General features: G+C 27.4%; 2 protein-coding genes across 3 annotated transcripts in view; both read right to left on the reverse strand.

Annotated features, from left to right (window-relative positions):
- Nucleotides 1–678: 678 nt before the first annotated feature.
- LOC136083891 (uncharacterized) lies at nt 679–4,835 on the reverse strand. Its single transcript, XM_065803810.1, has one exon. The coding sequence runs from the start codon at nt 3,064–3,066 to the stop codon at nt 1,231–1,233; it is 1,836 nt and encodes a 611-aa protein (XP_065659882.1). The 5' UTR covers nt 3,067–4,835; the 3' UTR covers nt 679–1,230.
- A 3,869-nt stretch (nt 4,836–8,704) lies between these two features.
- Nucleotides 8,705–19,318, reverse strand: part of LOC136083892 (TNF receptor-associated factor 6-A-like) — a 68,210-nt gene continuing 57,596 nt past the window's right edge. For both annotated transcript variants that reach the window (XM_065803812.1, XM_065803811.1), the window contains exons 5-7: nt 9,888–11,516; nt 9,124–9,694; nt 8,705–9,044 (exon numbers count right to left, since the gene is read on the reverse strand). In XM_065803812.1, the coding sequence (XP_065659884.1) occupies nt 11,498–11,516 (19 nt within the window). In that variant the 3' untranslated portion in view covers nt 8,705–9,044; nt 9,124–9,694; nt 9,888–11,497. The remainder of the gene's footprint in view (nt 9,045–9,123; nt 9,695–9,887; nt 11,517–19,318) is intronic.

Below are 19,318 nucleotides of genomic sequence, written 5' to 3' on the forward strand. Positions count from 1 at the left end.
CAAAATATTTATGATGCATGGCTATTTACATACATTTAGCATGAGATTTACATGATCAAATGTTTGGAGGATATTGGAGGATAGTTTATCTGATACCTAAGAGTAAAGGTTAGTAGCCAAAAAAAATATCGAAAACTGTCTGTTTTCGATGCATAAAAACTAATGATTACACTTACGTTAAATTGTTTTTAAAAGTTTGAGCAAAAAAAGCATTCTTAATTAAAATAGTATATTTTAAAATAAAAGTCAATTAAGTTAAATTAAAACAATAGTAGCGTGAGAAAGTTCATATATAGAAAATGCAAAATAGCGTTTTGGAACACATGTCAAGTTAATGTGTAAATAACCGCATAAAATAACGTTTTAATTAAGATTTAACGTTTTTTAACTAGATATTTCCTCTAATGAGCATGTCTTCGCTATTATGACAAATTTTCACCGTGCAATGCCGACATTAATTTTTTTGGAACTTTATCACATTTTTATATGGAGTTACTTCAATTCGCGTCACCGGAACTTATCTTTAAAAAACAAAAAATGGGGTTAAAATTTATAAAGTTAATTTAACGGTCAAATATTAAATAAAAATTGAGAACCTTTTTTTGAAAATATGGTTTTAACAAAATCTTTGCATACTACTCATAAACTAGTTAAGGGGGAAGCCCCTCCTAAACAGAAGAATTAAACATTTTAAACAAAATCAAGAACATAAAACATCAATATAATATGAATAATCAAAATCCTTGAAAAAAAATACAAAATGGTTTTTGGTTGCCATAGTAACCACAAAAAACACATAAAAATGGGCAAAAAATGCATTCACACCGGCCGTAAAAACTAAATAACCGTGCAAGATCTCTTAAAAACCTTTTACCAAATGCTTCACAAAAGGTCAAAGGGTGTTTTAATAGCGGCATTTTCCTTTAACTAAAAATCTGAGTGATGTGTGCACATTTAAAGATGGCGAAAATATTTTTTATTAAAAATAAGAAAAATAAAAAAATCTAAACCTCAATTTGAAAAACTGTTTGTATTAAAACATAGTTTATAATCATAGAAACAACTCCAAAAAATTTCATCAAAATTCGTTAAACGGTTCTTGAGATAGAACGGCCGGCGTGTGAAAAAAGACTATTTTGAGTAAACGCGAAAAGAAAAAAAAATTAGCACATAAAACTTTAAAACTTTAGGTAAAACACAAACTATAGTTAAAATATCTAATAAAAAATATTAGAAACCTCCTGCTTCATACAACTTCCCTTCTTCTTCTTTTTCTTTATCATTTTTATTATGTTTTTTTCCACGAATAATTTTTCGTCGCAACTTGTTTTTAGCAATATTCCTGTATTTGGAACGCGACAGTCGTTTATAGTTTAAATTTTTACAACCTTTAAGAGTATATGCTCCTGGAATTATGTCCAAAGATTCATAGACTAAAATCGAGGCTTTTCGAACAATGTTAAAATTAGCCACTGCATCATAAACTCCGAATTCTAATTGGCTGAATGATACAAATTTCGTTTTAGGTAAACGCTCCCAGATAGTTCCATTAAAACTTTCGTTGGTATTTTGTGTCTTACCATGTAAGCACTTTTCCAAATAATCGTCAGCACTGAGTATTGCAAAGATTGGTTTGATTTTATAAACAATGTCTATTGGTAAACCTGGTCCAGGTTTATAAGTATTTGTACCATTGGCTTTATCTGAATTATATTTGCACCAACTATCAGCTCCGACTGGGCAATGCGGAAAATGTAGATTATTCTCCTTGTTGGAGGCAACATGATAAAGTGATGCCAGAGTACCAGCTTTCATAGATGCTAAATCCCCTACATTAGCTCTAATTGCAATACCAAAATAACTTTGCAACCGATCAGTTGTGGCATCTGTTAATTTACCTCTACCACCAAGGTTTTTAGTTTGTTTTTTCAACTTTCTTAATCTTGTACCTATACGTTTTTGATAATGTCCAACACACTCAAGATTTTTTACTTCCAAACCAGGGTAGACATTCATAACATTTAAATAGCTCTCACTGTCCCCATCACCTAAATATTTTATGTAGCGAAGCTTGCGATCTGTAATAGAACGTTCAAATATTTTTTTCATACCAACTGGCTCCATACCCCCAGCAGACCCTTTGTAATCATATGCACACTTATGCACGTTTCTCCACTCAGCAAAATGTAAAGGTTCATTTTTCTTTTTTGGTTCCATTAAAATACAAGCTTTACAAACTCTACTCAAAGGTTCTACGTCCAAAACTTTTCCACTATCAATAGATATTGCAGTCATTACACCATTATATGATGAAAAACCTCGTCGTTGCCATGTCCCATCACATGAAACACCAGTATCATCAATATCAGTATTGGAATCGTGTCTAATTTCTGCAGCAGCATCACACATACTTTCTATTGCTACTTTTTTCACAACTTTAGAAATTGTTTTAGCAAGCTTGTCATAGTTATTTCTTGTCATTGGCAGAGGAATATTCATTAAAGAAGTGAATTTTTCAAGTCCTGCGTGACCATGTCCCAACGACCGCATGGTGTAAACAACTCGCTTATTTACGTCGTATCCCTGCTTACCACTTTTTTTTGAAGTACAAAAATTTTTACGAAATAAACAATTTGAACATTTAAAAACTAAAAAAGAGGCGAGTCCATGTCGATCTTTCAAGTTATCAGACATAACAAGTGAGTCTTCATTGAAGCACATTGGACAAATGAGTTCTTTAAAAATAACAGATAACACTTCTATATCTATAATTCTATATCCAGACAGTAGAGTATTACAAGAAGATTCGACTACATCAATTTGTCGTATTTTTGAATGTGATTGGATATTTACAATATTATCAGAAGCTTCATTTTTATTTTCATCACTCAGACAGTCAATCACAGTGTCATTATTAAATAAAATATTTACAATTTGAGTAGATTCTTTATTTACACTATCAACAACAACTTCTTCTTCATAAATTAATGATTTTTTAACTGGAAAAAAAGTACACCTTTTCCTACCAAGTTTAGTTCGACTTTTTACTCTACAACTTTTTGGCATTCTTGTTAAATTAAATAACTTTAATCTGAGTCTGTTTTTGTCTCCTAATCTCGCTTACTTTCGCATAGCTGAACAAGAAGTATAATAGAATGTAGCATCCTAACTCAAGTTACGCATTTTAAAACAGCTTTTTTATTTTTTTTTGTTGAAATTACGACAAAAAAATTACACTTTTGATATATCGAAACATCAACTCACCATTAAAAAAACTAAAATTTCTGCATTTTAGAATAATTTTTATCAAAAACAAATTACATAAATGAAATCTATGGTAATTTTTATGTCTAAAAAAGGTCAAACAATTTTTTTGTTTTTTTTATGATTTTAGGGGGAGTTTCCCCCTTAATCATTTTTAATCGATGTTCAGTCTATGATCAATTCAAAAATTATTGGTAAAGAAAAAACTTTTGTTAAAAAGCAATTTCAAAGCTGAAATGTAAAGCAAAGTTTACATGTAATACGAACAAAGTAAATTGAATTAAATTTAACTATTTTTTTTTTTTACTTTAACATAGCTTGAAAATTTTAGCAGTAAAAAAAAATTGTAAAATTAAACTTAAGTCCTGTATAACTAAAGTAATGATAAAGTAATAAACCAAATAAATAAATAATGTAAAGCATTTTAAGGTGGTACACTACTATAAAAATACTGATTTTGGAGTAAAATGTCAAAATTTAGTATTTAGTATCATTTTTTCCAAATTTTGTGTATATATTGTATTATTTTGTATCGTATAGTATTATTTGATAGTAAACATACCATATTGTATTTTTTGATGGTAAAAAACATATGCTAACGCTCAAACTCATGAAAAATTGCATTTTTCATGAGTTTGAGCGTTAGCAACACCCTTAGCAACAAAACAAAAACCCTAATTTAACCTCTAAAGTCTAAGTAAAAATAGCTTTTTTTAAAACAAAGCAGTATATATCAACAAACTTAATTCCAATTTAGGTTGAAAACCTGATAAAATCAGTTTATGGGAAGATGGCAGTTTATGGCTTCCAAGATGATCAATTACTATTGAAATATCTTAATGGTAGACTCAAAATCTGAAAGAATTTTTGAATGCCATCATAAGGTCCTGAGTTCCGAAGAACAGTTTTTTTGTAAAAAAATATATAAATAGGAAGATACTCTGCTGTTAATTGTTTTAATAATGGGAGTAAAGGTATTTTAAGTGTTTTAAACTTTGACTAGGTTTATTACCCCAGCAAACATATAACTTTATTTCAACGCTGCGAAATGGTTGATATATGGTTAAAAAATAACGATTTATTTTTTGATAAATTTCAACGTTATTTCAACGTTATTTCAACGTTAAAAAAACATGTTGAAAATTTCAACGTTGATTCAACGTTCATTTTTAACTAAAATTTAACGTTGAATTAACGTTGAAAATAAACGTTGAATTAACGTTGAAAATAAACGTAACATTACGAAAATACGTTAAATAACGTTGAAAATTAACGTTAAAATACACGTCTATGCAGGTCCGACAATTTCATGCGCGCGCAATATATAATAGTACGCCATGGTTCTTTATGCGCAGAAACGCAAAAAAACAAGTAAATTCTAAATTAAAATAGCAACCTTGAAAGAAATAGTTGTTTACTTAAGATCAATTTTGTTTTTTCATTAAAAAAGTATTGATTTACTTCATATAAGTTTACTTTACTTATTTTAAATCTAAAGTCTATACTGTTTATATGTTTTTGTTATATAATATTTGTAATCAAGGAAAAAAACAACAACAACAAAAAAGTTTGTTCGTTGAACGTAAGAGCTCTAAATAAAAATTAAATTATGCTTATTGGGAAAGAAGAATGCAAAATGGTAATATATATATGTACATACATATATATATATACATATATATATATATATATATATATATATATATATATATATATATATATATATATATATATATATATATATATATATATATATATATAATATATATATATATATATATATATATATATATATATATATATATATATGTATATATATATGTATACATATATGTATATATATATATATATATATATATATATATATAAACAAACACACACACACACACACAGAAATGTATATATCCACTCATATATATGTATATATACATTGTATATATATTATATATATACATACACACAACTATCATTGTGCATTTTCACACTCTTTAAGAGCTTTTATTTCTTTTATATATATTCTATAACACAAAAATATAAAGAATTTAATATAAGTTAGACTTTAAAATAGTTAAAATAAACCTTAATAAAGCAAAATCGATGACTTTATCATAAAAAAAAGAAAAGAAATCTTGTGTAAACAATTGTTTCTTTCAAGAATGTTTTTGTAACACACACTGTGTTAAAAAAGTCTTCATCCACCTGTCCTGTTCATTTTTCAGACGCGATAACTTTTTATTGAACAAAGATATAAGCAAAATTTCAACTAAATGATATCAGTAAACCATTCAAGAAATATTGTAAAAAAAGATTTTACAAAATAAAGAATAGAAAATTAAATATTGCATTTTAAACTACACAATGCCTGTGTTTTGCGCCAAAAATGTTTTCATCCACTTTACAAAAATCAAATAAAATTTGTTATGCAAACTCAATTTGCAAGTGTTTTAATATCTTGTGTTTCCACCACAAGCTTTTATTACCTCATGCAGTCTGTTTTTCATAGTATCAACTAATTTTTGGGTAATTTCTGGAGTGATTGAGCCCCACTTATTCATAATTACTGATTGTAGTTGTTGCCGATTCCTCACATCATGGTTCCTAATTCTTCTATCCAATTCATCCCACAGATGTTCGATAGGATTTAAATCTGGAGATTGTGGGGTGTATAAAGTTGCTTAGCTATTTTAAATATAAGCCATTCCTTGACAGATTTGGCTGTATGTTTTGGATCGTTATCTTGCTGAAAAATAAATGACTTAGTAAGTCCTAATTTGTGGGCACTTTCTTCCAGATTATTATTTAGAATGTTTAAATACACATTTTGATCCATTATTCCATCAATGAAAACCAAGTTTCCTACACCTGAAGCACTCATACACCCCCACACTAATACACTTCCTCCACCATGCTTCACCGTTGGACAAAAGTTTTGTTTTTTAAATGCTTCATATGGTTTTCTCCAAACTTTAACTCTTCCATCTTATGAAAACACATTAAATTTTGACTCATTGGTGAAAAGGACAGATTCCCAGAATGTTTGTGGTTCATTAATATAAAGCCTTGCAAAATGTAGTCATTTGGCTTTGTTTACTTTGCTGATGTAGGGCTTTTTCTATGGTACTCTACCATTGTATCCAGCTCTTCTTAAGGTTATTCTAATAGTTTCAGGATCCACTTTTAAATAGTAATCATTTTGCAGCATTCCAATTTTTGAGCACTTATTTTAGGGCTCTGAATGAATCTTCTCAGATTAGCTCGTCGATGCAATAATTGAATCTTATTTGGACGTTCTGTACGTGGCTCATCAGCAATTTTTTTGTGGTTTGGTATTTCTTGATAATGGACTGCACAGTTGAACATGGTTTCTTTACTATTTCTCCTATATTTCGCTGTGATTTTCCTTCCTTCCATAGTCTAACAATAAGTTATCGAATTTCCTCTGCAATTCTCATTTTTAATAATTATTCTAACAAAAATTAAAAATATAAAAGATCCATATAAAGAAAAATAATACAAAAATCTTACTAAATCTAGTTTTTTTGGCGCAAAAACAGGCATTGTGTAGGTTAAAATGCGATATTTAATTTTTTATTCTTTATTTTGTAAAATCTTGTTTTACAATATTTCTTGAATGGTTAACTGATATTATTTAGTTGAAATAATTCCAATTTTCATGAATTTCAATACCATCAAAGGTTTTTGAGGTGTAACAAAAAAAGCATATATTTTTAAACTTAACTTTTTTTGAGTGTTCCAGAAGTCCTTACGGTCTTGTCACGGAGCAACGCGGGAGAGCATTTATCTAAAAAGTTCATGCCTCCTTATTTATCTATGTCGTTTATTGGGCTAGAGCCGGCGTTGAACCCAGGACCTCTGGGTTCTGAGCCGAAACTTTAACCACTGCGCCACAGCTGCTCAAATATAAAATATAGGTCTATATATATAGCGAAAAAGAGGAGGGGAGTCAAAAGTGATCCGATAGCGCTCAAAATTTTTGCGGCTCGTTTTTTATATATTTGCCCCAAATTTAGGGGATATGGTTTTTTAGATTTGAAAATTTACTTTTTTTGACTACTCATATATATATATATATATATATATATATATATATATATATATATATATATATATATATATATATACACACACACACATATACATATACACATACACACACATATATATATATATATATATACGCACACACATATAGATATACACATACACACACACATATATATACATATATATATATATATATATATATATATATATATATATATATATATATATATATATATATATATATATATACACACACATACACACACACACACATATATATATATATATATTTATATACACACATATTTACACACATATATACATACATATACACGCACACACATATATATAAATATATATATTTTTATATCAAAAATATATATATATATATAAATATATATATATATATATATATATATATATATATATATATATATATATATATATATATATATATATATACACATCCTTGTATCTTAAACATCAGTTAACTGAAACTTTGGTTATATTTAACTGTAAGTTATTTGTGTTTAACTGTATTTATATCCCCTTCTTACACTTTGTATACAAACATGCACACTTTGTTTTGTTCATTTTTCACTATGAAACTTTACCAAAATAATTAAAACACAATGTCTAGATTTGTGCACACCAGTCCTATTTCATATTTTGATTAAATTAATATTTTAATAAAATTTTACATTCCCTGTTCGGAGGTCTTGTACATTATTTTTATTACAAAAAAATTTTTTTTAAACATTCCGTGTGCGAAGGAATGAGTTTAAAAAAACACTGATATATACGAAGGGGATATATACGTATGTATCAGTGGCGTGCTGGCCCCAGAGGCTATGCGGGAATCCCACATGGGTCTATTGATATTTATCCTATAAGGGCTTTATTTTGAAATTTTTTGTTTTTACTGCATTCTAAAAATGATTAACAAATAATATTTCTTTGTTTTATTTTTTTATTCCACTAGTTAAATTCTTAAGCAAATCGTCAAGTCAAAGTGTTTAACTTCAAGCGCTAGTATACTAGTACTTTGCATAAAATGCTACAATTCGTAATTTTGGCCTTAAAACAAAGTCGATATTGGTAAAAATAATAGTTTGTTTCATCACTTAAATGGCTTATATATCAGTATATATCAGTAATATATCAGTCTAATGTAATCAGTAATATATCAGTCATAATGGCTTATATATCAGTACAAATTAGTAATATATCAGTCGTAATATAGATAAAATACTATTTCTTTTTGAAAGTATTCCGGATTCATTCGTTTATTTTGGGAATCTTAAAGAACAGTGAAGTGAATAAAACAATAACTCAACATTGCGCCCCAAGCAAGTTGAAAAAGAATGAATAAATATTTTATTATAAATGTTGTATTGACATTTACATATACTGCAATACACATAAAAATATAAAAACTATCCAAGTAGAAGGCGAGATCGTTCACAACTTTCTGCTGCAAATGTATTTATAATCTCATCTAGCTGGATTATCTCCAGAATGTCAGCATTGCAGAAACATAGTAAAGTATCGCGTTTATGTTCCTGAGTCAATTTGGTTCTCAACCGATTTTTTACATGTTTTAGCCCGGATCACACTCATCAGTATCAACACTAAGAGTTAAAATGTGGTGGTATATAAGGAAGGTATTTTTCATTGCTTATGATCCACCTAATGCCCTCCACTGTAGAATATTCCTGAAGAGTGCAAAAATAACAATCAATAAATAAAAAAATAAAAAACAATTAAGCGCATCATAAAAGTGAAATAACTTACCTATACGTGCATATAAGGTAAGGTGCACAAAATGACTTTTTTTCTATGAGCTCCTGTTAATAGTCAATGGTAATAGTCATTCTCTGTTACTCCATCATATTCACTATCCAAGGCTTCAGTTTCCCTATATTCATTTTCATTGTCCTCATTCATAGAAGCAATTCGACGTGCCAAGATCTATCAAATATAATCAAAGTATTTTTAGTTCTTGGGCAAGAGTGACACAATCAATCCTGTTCAACAAAGGGAATTTGGAAATATATGTGTTGAAATTGTGCACATCAATTTCTTGGTCAGTTTTATTAAGAAGCATGTTTGGACATACCATCAACACAATATATTTAAATCTTTACATATTTTATAATTGAATCTGTTACGCATCTCTGTCACAATATTACTGTATATTGCAAGACGTATTTCTTCAAATGCTGATCTTGGGAATGCATATAGCTGTTTCATACAGACACTTCCACCGCCGTTTCTGTAGGCTACCATCAAACATTTTCTGTAGGCTACCATCTCTGAATTATGACAATAACTTCATGATTCTGTATATATTTCTTTGAAGTAACTATAAACATAATAGTTACCATGTATATTTTTTATAACATTGTAAAGTATTCAAAATAAACATGCTTATTAAAAAGTAGAACATAGTTAAGTATTTGTAAATTTATAATGATATATGCACATTTAAAATAACTTAAAATTAATTTTGATTAAATAATAATAAAAAAAACGGCAAACGAGCAATGTATTTTTACCTTGCAATACGATTCAGCATATCTCCATAAAGGTTCAAAGTTTTTACCTGTATCTTCCAATTTCGACAGTGTTGCAGATATCACAACACTGTATTATGACCATTAACTGATTGACATAAGACATCATCTGGGAGTATATTAAAGCTAAAACTATAGTCTCTTTGCGTAGAACTTGTTGAAGTAACGCAAAGGCAGTTCCTCGTGTTTCCTCTTCAAAATCAGAGTCACCAGCAATTACGTCCAAAGTAGCAATCAATTGAACAATTAGTCCATTGTCAACTTCCTTCTCTGCATCCTCACCATTATATCGATCTATTAAACTAGTTATTGCCTTACATCTACCGTGCCACTTATGTGTTAAGAACTTAACCAGTTTTTACTTCCACCATAGTTATGTTTGCTAACGTTTACTGTTCTCACAAATACTGCGCATCTCTTATAACCTGCGTTTACAAAGTTAAACAAATTTTGAAGCAGAGAGAACAGCTGCTGAACAGAAGGATAGTCAACTAGGCTACAATGATCAGTAACAGCAATATTTAGACAATGAGAATGACACCATATGTGCTGATTTACATTTTGAGTAGCTTTACGAAAATGGTCAGCAAGCTTTGTCATCACTGATGCACCATTGAAACAATGTGCAATGCAATTTGCTTTCCAGTCAATATTTGCTTTGTCCAGCATGTTTGATATATCTATAAATAAATTAGTTGCTCTTCCACGCGATACTAAGCATATATAAATTAACCTCTCTTCAATGAGATTATGTAGTGGAACATATGAAACTTGTCCATCAGTTTTTTCTTGGTGTTGTTTTTGAATTGTACGAACGACAAGACACATCTGGTTGCAATGAGCAGTATCTGTTGACGAATCAGCTTGAATACTGAAACTGCCATTTTTATTTATTAGGCTCATAATTCACTTTTGTGTTTCAGCAAATAAAAAATATTCAGTATTGCATCAAAGGTTTTGTTGCTCATTCAGGTAATTTTTGACCTCCTACCAACTGCAACAGATTTTTCGCCAATCTTGCGTTTTTGTGGTTTCTTTTCAAGCTGCCTCAAGTGCTCGTTAAGCATTGGATCAACAATTATAAGCAGTTTTAACAAAGGTTGAATCTTTCCATGACGCAAATAAGGTTGACAAAATTGCGGTAGCATTTTTAATTTAATGCCCACGCCATGGTAGGCCTTGAATAACTAGAGTTCGAAAGGCTTTTATAATGCTTTTAAGAACAAAGCTGTTTTGATCAACAGCTTTTTTAATGCATTGGTCTAAAAGGTGACGAGTGGATTTTCCTGCTTTAGTGACTAAGAATGCATCAAGAGCTGCAGAGTGCGATACTGATACTTCATGTCTGTTAATGTTGTGAAGATGGTGCGATCTTCCAGATGAGTCTTGTGGACATCCAGTCACAAACATGTTGTTAGCATCACCATTAAAGCAAATTCATTAAATAACCATAAAAATACCAAATAAATTATCAAAAGCTTTAAATATTGTAATTCTATAATTATTTTTGCATATCACATTTCATAAAAGTTCGAATAAATACATAAAATTTTAAATCAACATAATGTAATTATATAATAAATACCTCTTTGTTAGTCCCTTGAATAGGTACTAAAAAATTTTAATAAAAAAGATTATCAGTTATCATAAGTTTTCAATATTTTTTTATATTCAGCTTGTTAACATTTCAAAGTTTTTTTTCTGACTATTCATATGCTTTAAATACAATTAAAAGTTACCATAAAATCACCCCACAATCAACTAAAATAGCGTGTATCAATTAAATCAATTAAGGTAACGTGATTTTAAAAGACCCACTAATTTTCAAATAATAAAAAACATAAACCCGTGTTATGTATTATATTTATTTAATGGAAGTGTGGGAATTGAAACTAATATTGAGCATTATAAACTATAAAAACTACTTTTTTTAAAGAATGTCATTTTAAAATCTCTACGTGTTGTAATTATACCTTTTTTTGTAAAGTATATAATAATATAATAATAAAATTGCAACCCACAATCAACAAAAGTAACTTGTTGAACTGCATACATTTAAATTTATAAATCTCACGAATTTTCAAATAATGAAAACTTTTTAATTTACTATAATTAAAGTGTGGGAGTATCGCACATTAAAACTGGTATTTAACATTGTACACTTTATTAAACGCTTTTTTTTCTTCCAGAGATGATTATTCTAAAATCTGTGTATATTGCAGTTATAGCATTTTATGTATACTTGGTTGTATTTAAGATAAATTAAAATTGCCTCCAATACTTTAATTAACTTATAAATATTATCTATATTGTACCGTTATTTTTATAGCGCTTATAAACATACTTTAAAAACAATTTATAACGCTTATAAACTACTTTATAAATAATTTGTCCTCGCTAACCTTAGACTATTACGGCTGAGGGTGTTCCAAACAGCACGCGTACCATTGTGCTCTAAGATATATAAATATTTATAATATTTCTATCATTAAGTCATGTTAATATCGTTATTTAGCCTTATTATTTTTATAAAGCCAGCATTATTTTGTTTACTTTGGAAACTAGTTAAAATTCAAACCAAACCATAATCTATACAAAACAATATAAAGAAAAACGTTATATCAGAAAACTTTGTTTATATAACACAAAATAAATTATTCTTGTAAACATATATCTTGTATAAGCTAAAACAAAAATATGTAATATATATGTATTTATATATATATATATATATATATTTATATATATATATATATATATATATATATATATATATATATATATATATATATATATATATATATACATATTTTTTAATATAATAAAAATATATGTTAAACATAATAATATATAATAATCTGTATAATTTAATTTTTTTGTTAATGTTCTTTAAAGAATAAAATAAAAATTCTATTTGGTTACCATAAGAATGCGGTGAAATTGTATTTTAAGGAATGAAAGCATAAAACGTGCTTTCTGCCGCACGGTGGTGTTATTTTTAATTTTAAGGAAATGCAATTGTAGCCCGTTGCTTTTTTATGTTGATTTAACTAGATAAGGTCAGTTTTATATATACATGCATATATATATATATATATATATATATATATATATATATATATATATATATATATATATATATATATATCCATTTTTTTTTAATTTTCACTTAACAGCTGATTTTAATTTATAAAAACATTTTCTTTTTAATTTAAAAGAGGGATAAATTCTAGTTCATGTTTAAAACATGAACGAGAATTTGTCCCACTTTTACACTAAACAGAAATATGTTTAGGAGTTAAAATACGTTGTTAAATGAAAATTTAAAAAAATGGATTTATACCACTTTGACTCTCACCACCTTTATATAAATTGATTTAAGCATGTATAACTGCCTCCAAGATTTGTGTTTTGTGTGTGTATATGCGTTGATGTATGATGTTAATGTATAATGTATCTTTATCCAAAAAGGTTGATATCTTTGTCAATAATGAAGCAAATTTGGCACGGATATGTAATGAGTTGTTTTTTCCCCCACTATTGATCACCTAATATTCACATTCGCTTGTGAACTATGTGAAGTATAATATTACTTGTAAAATGTACAAATGTACTTTCCTTTAAAGATATTTTTATTTAGATGCAGTTAACTGATGTTCTTAAATAAAAAGACACAATGCACAAAGTTAATTTAGACTGTTTGAAGTTTGCACTATATTGATTGGATCGTGGAAAACGTGCATTAAATCAAAATGAGTCTGATGACAGAAGGCAATAAAAATACTGAATATATGAATATGATATTAATGATGAAGATAACGATAAAATAATTCTAATTTTGTATAAGTTTTTGTTCTAAAAATGCATGAATTATTTTTTTGGTTTTATTTGCTTTCAATAATTGCTTTTCAATTTCTAAAATTTAGTTACTTGAGTTAAAAAAATGGTACTGGGCAAATTATTTGTAATACTATAACAACAGTTAGTATTATAATATAAAATTAACTAGTAATGCTAATAACAATAATAAGTGAAAGCTGTAACAATTGAGAACAAAATGTGCAGTACAATAGCATAAGATACTGTGCTATGACAGCTATTATAAGTTTATGAAGAATTATTGTTTCTTTTCTTACTCACATTAACACAATATTGTATAAAAAATAAATGTTTTTTTGGAATAAGAGTCGCGGCGCAAAAAGCTATATTTGTAAGGTTTATAAACTTGTATGTAAGTTGATTGAATCAACGCCAAATCAACGTTAATCTAACGTTGATTTTTGGTATGTTTTTAACATTGATCTAACATTTGGTTTCAACGTTGATTTGCGTTTCCATTTTAACCAAAAATCAACCATTTTTCTAACAACTTTCAATGTTGATTGTGCTTGCTGGGACAGTCATAACATCTATTCAATTTGACAAATTTTGTGTGAAGCAAATGAAGCAAAAGTCAATACAAATATGTATAAAACAATGAATAAAGTTTAGATCAGTAGGCAATGGGTTCAGTGATAAATAAAAGTCTAATAAAACTAAACTGTCATATGTTTTTAGTGGACGTTAAACAAGATTTTACCTGAAAAAAACTTAAATGTGTTTTTTACAACATTTGATTTTTGTAATTCTAGGGTAATTCTAACTTTGAAACGTAATATCTTTAAATTGACTAATGATTTTTGTCTGAAATTTTCTGGGTATACTCAGTATACTTGAAAAATTCGGTTAGCAGATAGGATTTTTAAAATTCCTGTTCAATTTTTTTTTAGTAAAGAAATTAGTTCCCACGTTAAGTCAAATTACTTTGTTTTTTAAGCATGATTTCAATAATTTGTTATTAAATTTAAAATAAGTCCTTAAATGAAAAATCCATCTGTCAACCGGAAGCATATTTTGAACTCCTATACAGGCTCAGAATAGGATAGGATATGCGCAATCTGATTGTTTAATTTTGAAAGATAGGCTTTAGCGCGTATGTTAAAACCAAAACAAATGTCAAAAAGCTTTAAATGAAATTGAATAGTCGCATAAAAAATAATTATAAACCAAAAAAGTATGATTTTTCTATCAAATTTTGTACAATATAGTACTTATACTTTAACAAAACTTTGCAACTCAAAACATCCGTGATTTTATTAATATCTTTTTAAAAACAAATCAATCAATCATTTTATTTCACTTTATAAAGTAAATACAAAGTTAGGATCAGTCACAAACAGTTATTTAAATGGCAAAAACGTGACGACCTACAAATATTCATTATAAATTTGACAAAATGTATATCATATTACTAGTACATGAATAATATCAGGTAATATTATAATAATAATAATCATAATAATATTATAATAATCAAAAACAAAAACACTAAAAATAATTAAAAAAAAAAAAGGCATTTAAAAAAAAATGAAGCTAAAGATAATAAATAACAGGCTTTTAAATAGAACAATAACAATACAGTAACAAGAACATCAGTAGTAGCATGGTATTTAAGAAAAGAGGCAAAAACAACTTGAATTTTACAGGTACAAAGGATAAGATCAAAACGACATGAAAAACAATTATTGAGATCAATTACACAGCAGAAGCGTCAATTATTATTTTCATCTTGGATAAATTCCTTGACTTTGTTGATGAAGAGAGCTCTTACTCCTTTTTTTACGATACGCTGTCTTCAAATTGTCATTAAATCACGTAATTATCTTCCCTCTGAAGATAATTCCATGATTTAATGGATCTATATTTAATGGAGTTAATGCCATACTTAAGTGTTTGCTTTAATGGTATTACAAAATTGTTACATGATGCTTATTTAAGATTATAGCAATAACTTTGATTAACAAATTTATAATAACTATTGAAGCTTATTGGTAAGTTATTATGCAAACTGTCCCATACAAGTGTGCAACTCAGTAGGAATATTAGACCCTTTAGATTCATAATTTTTGAGAGATTGTAGAAGATTTTAGAGACCAATTTATAAGATTGGAAATGAAATATTTTAAGTAATTTTTTGTTTTGAAGGCTTTCTATGATCTTTGTATGCTTTGACTGATTTTGCCCCCAAATCTGACAACCATAAAGCATATACAAGTTAAATATAGCATACCATATATTTATGAGAGTCAAAAATTTAAAAAAGTAGTTTGTTTTCCTAATGGTTTTTATAACTATATGACAAAAAAGACAACCATTGTAACAAAATATAAACCAGATAGTGAAACTTGACTAGAGTCAAGTTTCACTATCATGTAATGTAACTCTCATACGATAGATTTTTATTACTATTTTTTCATAACAGCCACATAATTTACCTAATATCAATATAATATTAATAACTTAGTATGATTTATTACACAGATATCTAATCATTCAGCGAAAAAAATATTTTTAAAAATTCCCTAATTTTTTTTTACAGAACTTTAAACTACTATTCCCATTTTAAGTTTGAAAATATTGCTTATTTGTTGTTATAGCTAGCCCAGGCAATTTGCAATACTCCCAAATTAAAAGCAACGGTAAGCAATATTTGTTGCATATATAACATACGTGTATATATATATATATATTTATGTATATATACATATATATATATATATATATAAATATATATATATATACATATATATATATATATATATATATATATATATATATATATATATATATGTATATATATATATATATATATATATATATATATATATATATATATATATATATATATATATATATATATATAGATAGATATATATATATGTATATATATGGATATATATATATATATATATATATACATATACAGTGTTGTAAAAAATAAATCAAAAAAGTATTTAAAACACAAATATGAATACTGGATCAAAAAAGTAATTAAAATATAAATACAAAATACACTCAAGCAAAGGTATTTAAAATATAAAATACAAAATTCTTTTGGAAAGCGAAAAATAAAAAAAAAGCTATTGAAAGTGCTTTAAAGCAACTAACGTTTTAAATGACAATAAAATCTAATCTAAATGCGTGTTCGCTTTCAGCAACAACAATTGTTTAAAATGTTTATCTGATAACCGATTTCGGTGTGGCACAGCAATTAAGGCTCCTTTAGAAAATGGGCGTTCAACTGGAGCAAACGATGAAACAGTTGCATTAACATCTCTGAAAAATTTCTTAACAACTGGATATTGTTCCAAACATGCTAATGAAGATGTGTATAAACCATCTTCAAGATTCTGTTAACACTCAATTATGACTGCTGACTGACTAGTTTGTATGCAGCTTGTTTTTGGTGATTCAAATTCAAAAAAATCATCAGTTCCAGATGTCGAAGCTTCATCAGCATCTGCAGAACTTTCAGCTAAACTAATTTTTTGTGCCGCTTCTATGAAGACTTTTTTAAGCCAGTTTCTCTTTTCTTCTGGAACCCATCGCAGTTTCAAATGAGGATGAGATACAGCTGCAATTGCATAGATTCTGGATGAACTATCGTATGCAAACAAATGAGGGAAACGCTGATCTATGTTTGAAATCAATTCCTCAATTAAACTTTCACTGCGGATAACTTTTGGAATAAGAACTACAAGTTTCTTTCGAACTTGCTGAATTGTTGTCATCAACATTCCCAGAAAACAATTATTTTACCTTTGCAATTTGTCCAGAGCATCAGCAATAAGTTTCATAAACTGCTTGTATTCTTACAATACCTACAACTCAACTAGTTTGAAACGACGCAATTTCAATGCATCCATAATTAGGGGGAGCTTTTCTTTTACCCTTGGCTCCAAAAGTCGACATATGGCATCATAAGTTGAATTCCATCGAGTCTCCCCTGGTGTCCTCAATGAAACTAACTCTTAACGTACCACATCTTAATGGAGAACCAAGAGTAGAAAAAAGAAAAATTGCACGCATGCAAATTTACATTAAATACTTCAACAGTTTATATATAAAAACACATTTTATTATAACAAAAACACATAGCATGGCAAATGGCTTTGCTCTTTTTTCCAAAAAATTTATTGTCTTTTCTTCATAACTCTTTTCCCAATAAACCGTTTAACTTTTACCACTTAATTTGATTTTTTTAAATCATTTTTTTTTTCAATTATTACAAAAAAAAAATTTATTTGACTTCAATTCTTTTTTATGCTTTTAATGTCAGAGTTTATATGCCACTGTACAAAAAATTACTGTTCCATAGACAAACATATAAATTTTACTTCTTTTTTTAAATTTTCAAATAGAGTATTAATATCCAATTGTTATTTTTTACATATAAGTTAATGTAGCCTGTAAAAGTTTTTCTAAACCTTCAAATAGTGTTAAATGGTTTAAGGACAAAGTTTTATTAAAGTTATGTAATATTAATAAAAAAAAAAACATATCAGTCTCCTCGAAACTAAGGTTGTAACAAAACATGAAAACAAAATCTCCTTAGAGTTCATATATTGACATGGAACATATAAGTTAGTTTTGCAATCAGTATAAATTTACTTCTTTGAAAACTCTAATGTTAAACTCTTTATAATTAACATATAAATCAATTTATAAGTAAAGTTCTTTACCAGTAGTCAGGTAAAACTGCATATAATCTTTGTATGCAAAAGTACTCCACCAGTAGTCTCATACAACTGCATATCAACTACTAATAAACTTTATATTCGAGCATGCTTTAAAGCCAAGGACATTATATTTTATGAGAAACACATTTATAGATCTATTCAAATTTACATTAACACGTACTTTTTTTTCCATTTCTAAAATAAACTTTATTGAAACTTTGAAATTTTTACAAGCGAAAATTTTGTACATATATTTTGTACAAATAGATTTTGATACTTTTAAATACTCTAAAAAGAACTAAAATTATATTAATAACACAAGACTTGTATTGATAAACTTAGTTGATTACTTTAAAAATTATTCGTTTGTTTTGATTTTAATTATATTTTTCAACAAAAGCGCACTTGCCTCTCTTTCAAAATCAGCGAATCGATTGCTCATATTTCTGCCTATTCTGAGCCTGTATAGGGTTTCAAAATATGCCAACCGGAATCAAACATTATAATGCATTACCCTACAAAGAACAAGAGAAAATTTATATAAGGGAAGATATTACGTCACAGAGTTATTAAAATTTAGGCATTTTTGAGACAGTTTTTCCGCCATTATGGATGTGAATAAAATTTTGAAAAAAACTTTATTTCAGATATTTTTAAAAATAAAAAATCTCACCAGAAAAATATTAGTGTTTGGCTTTATTCAAATTTTATATAATACCACCTTAAAAATTTTAAAAGATTGTTAATTAAATTTAATAAAATAAATTTATATTTAATAATAAATTAATTTAAGTTTGATAAAATAGATAAAAAAATATATTTTTTTAAAAACGAAAAACAGAAAAAAGTTTATTT

The sequence above is a fragment of the Hydra vulgaris genome, chromosome 08 (genome assembly GCF_038396675.1).
Source record: "Hydra vulgaris chromosome 08, alternate assembly HydraT2T_AEP".
Classification (NCBI taxonomy): Eukaryota; Metazoa; Cnidaria; class Hydrozoa; order Anthoathecata; family Hydridae; genus Hydra; species Hydra vulgaris.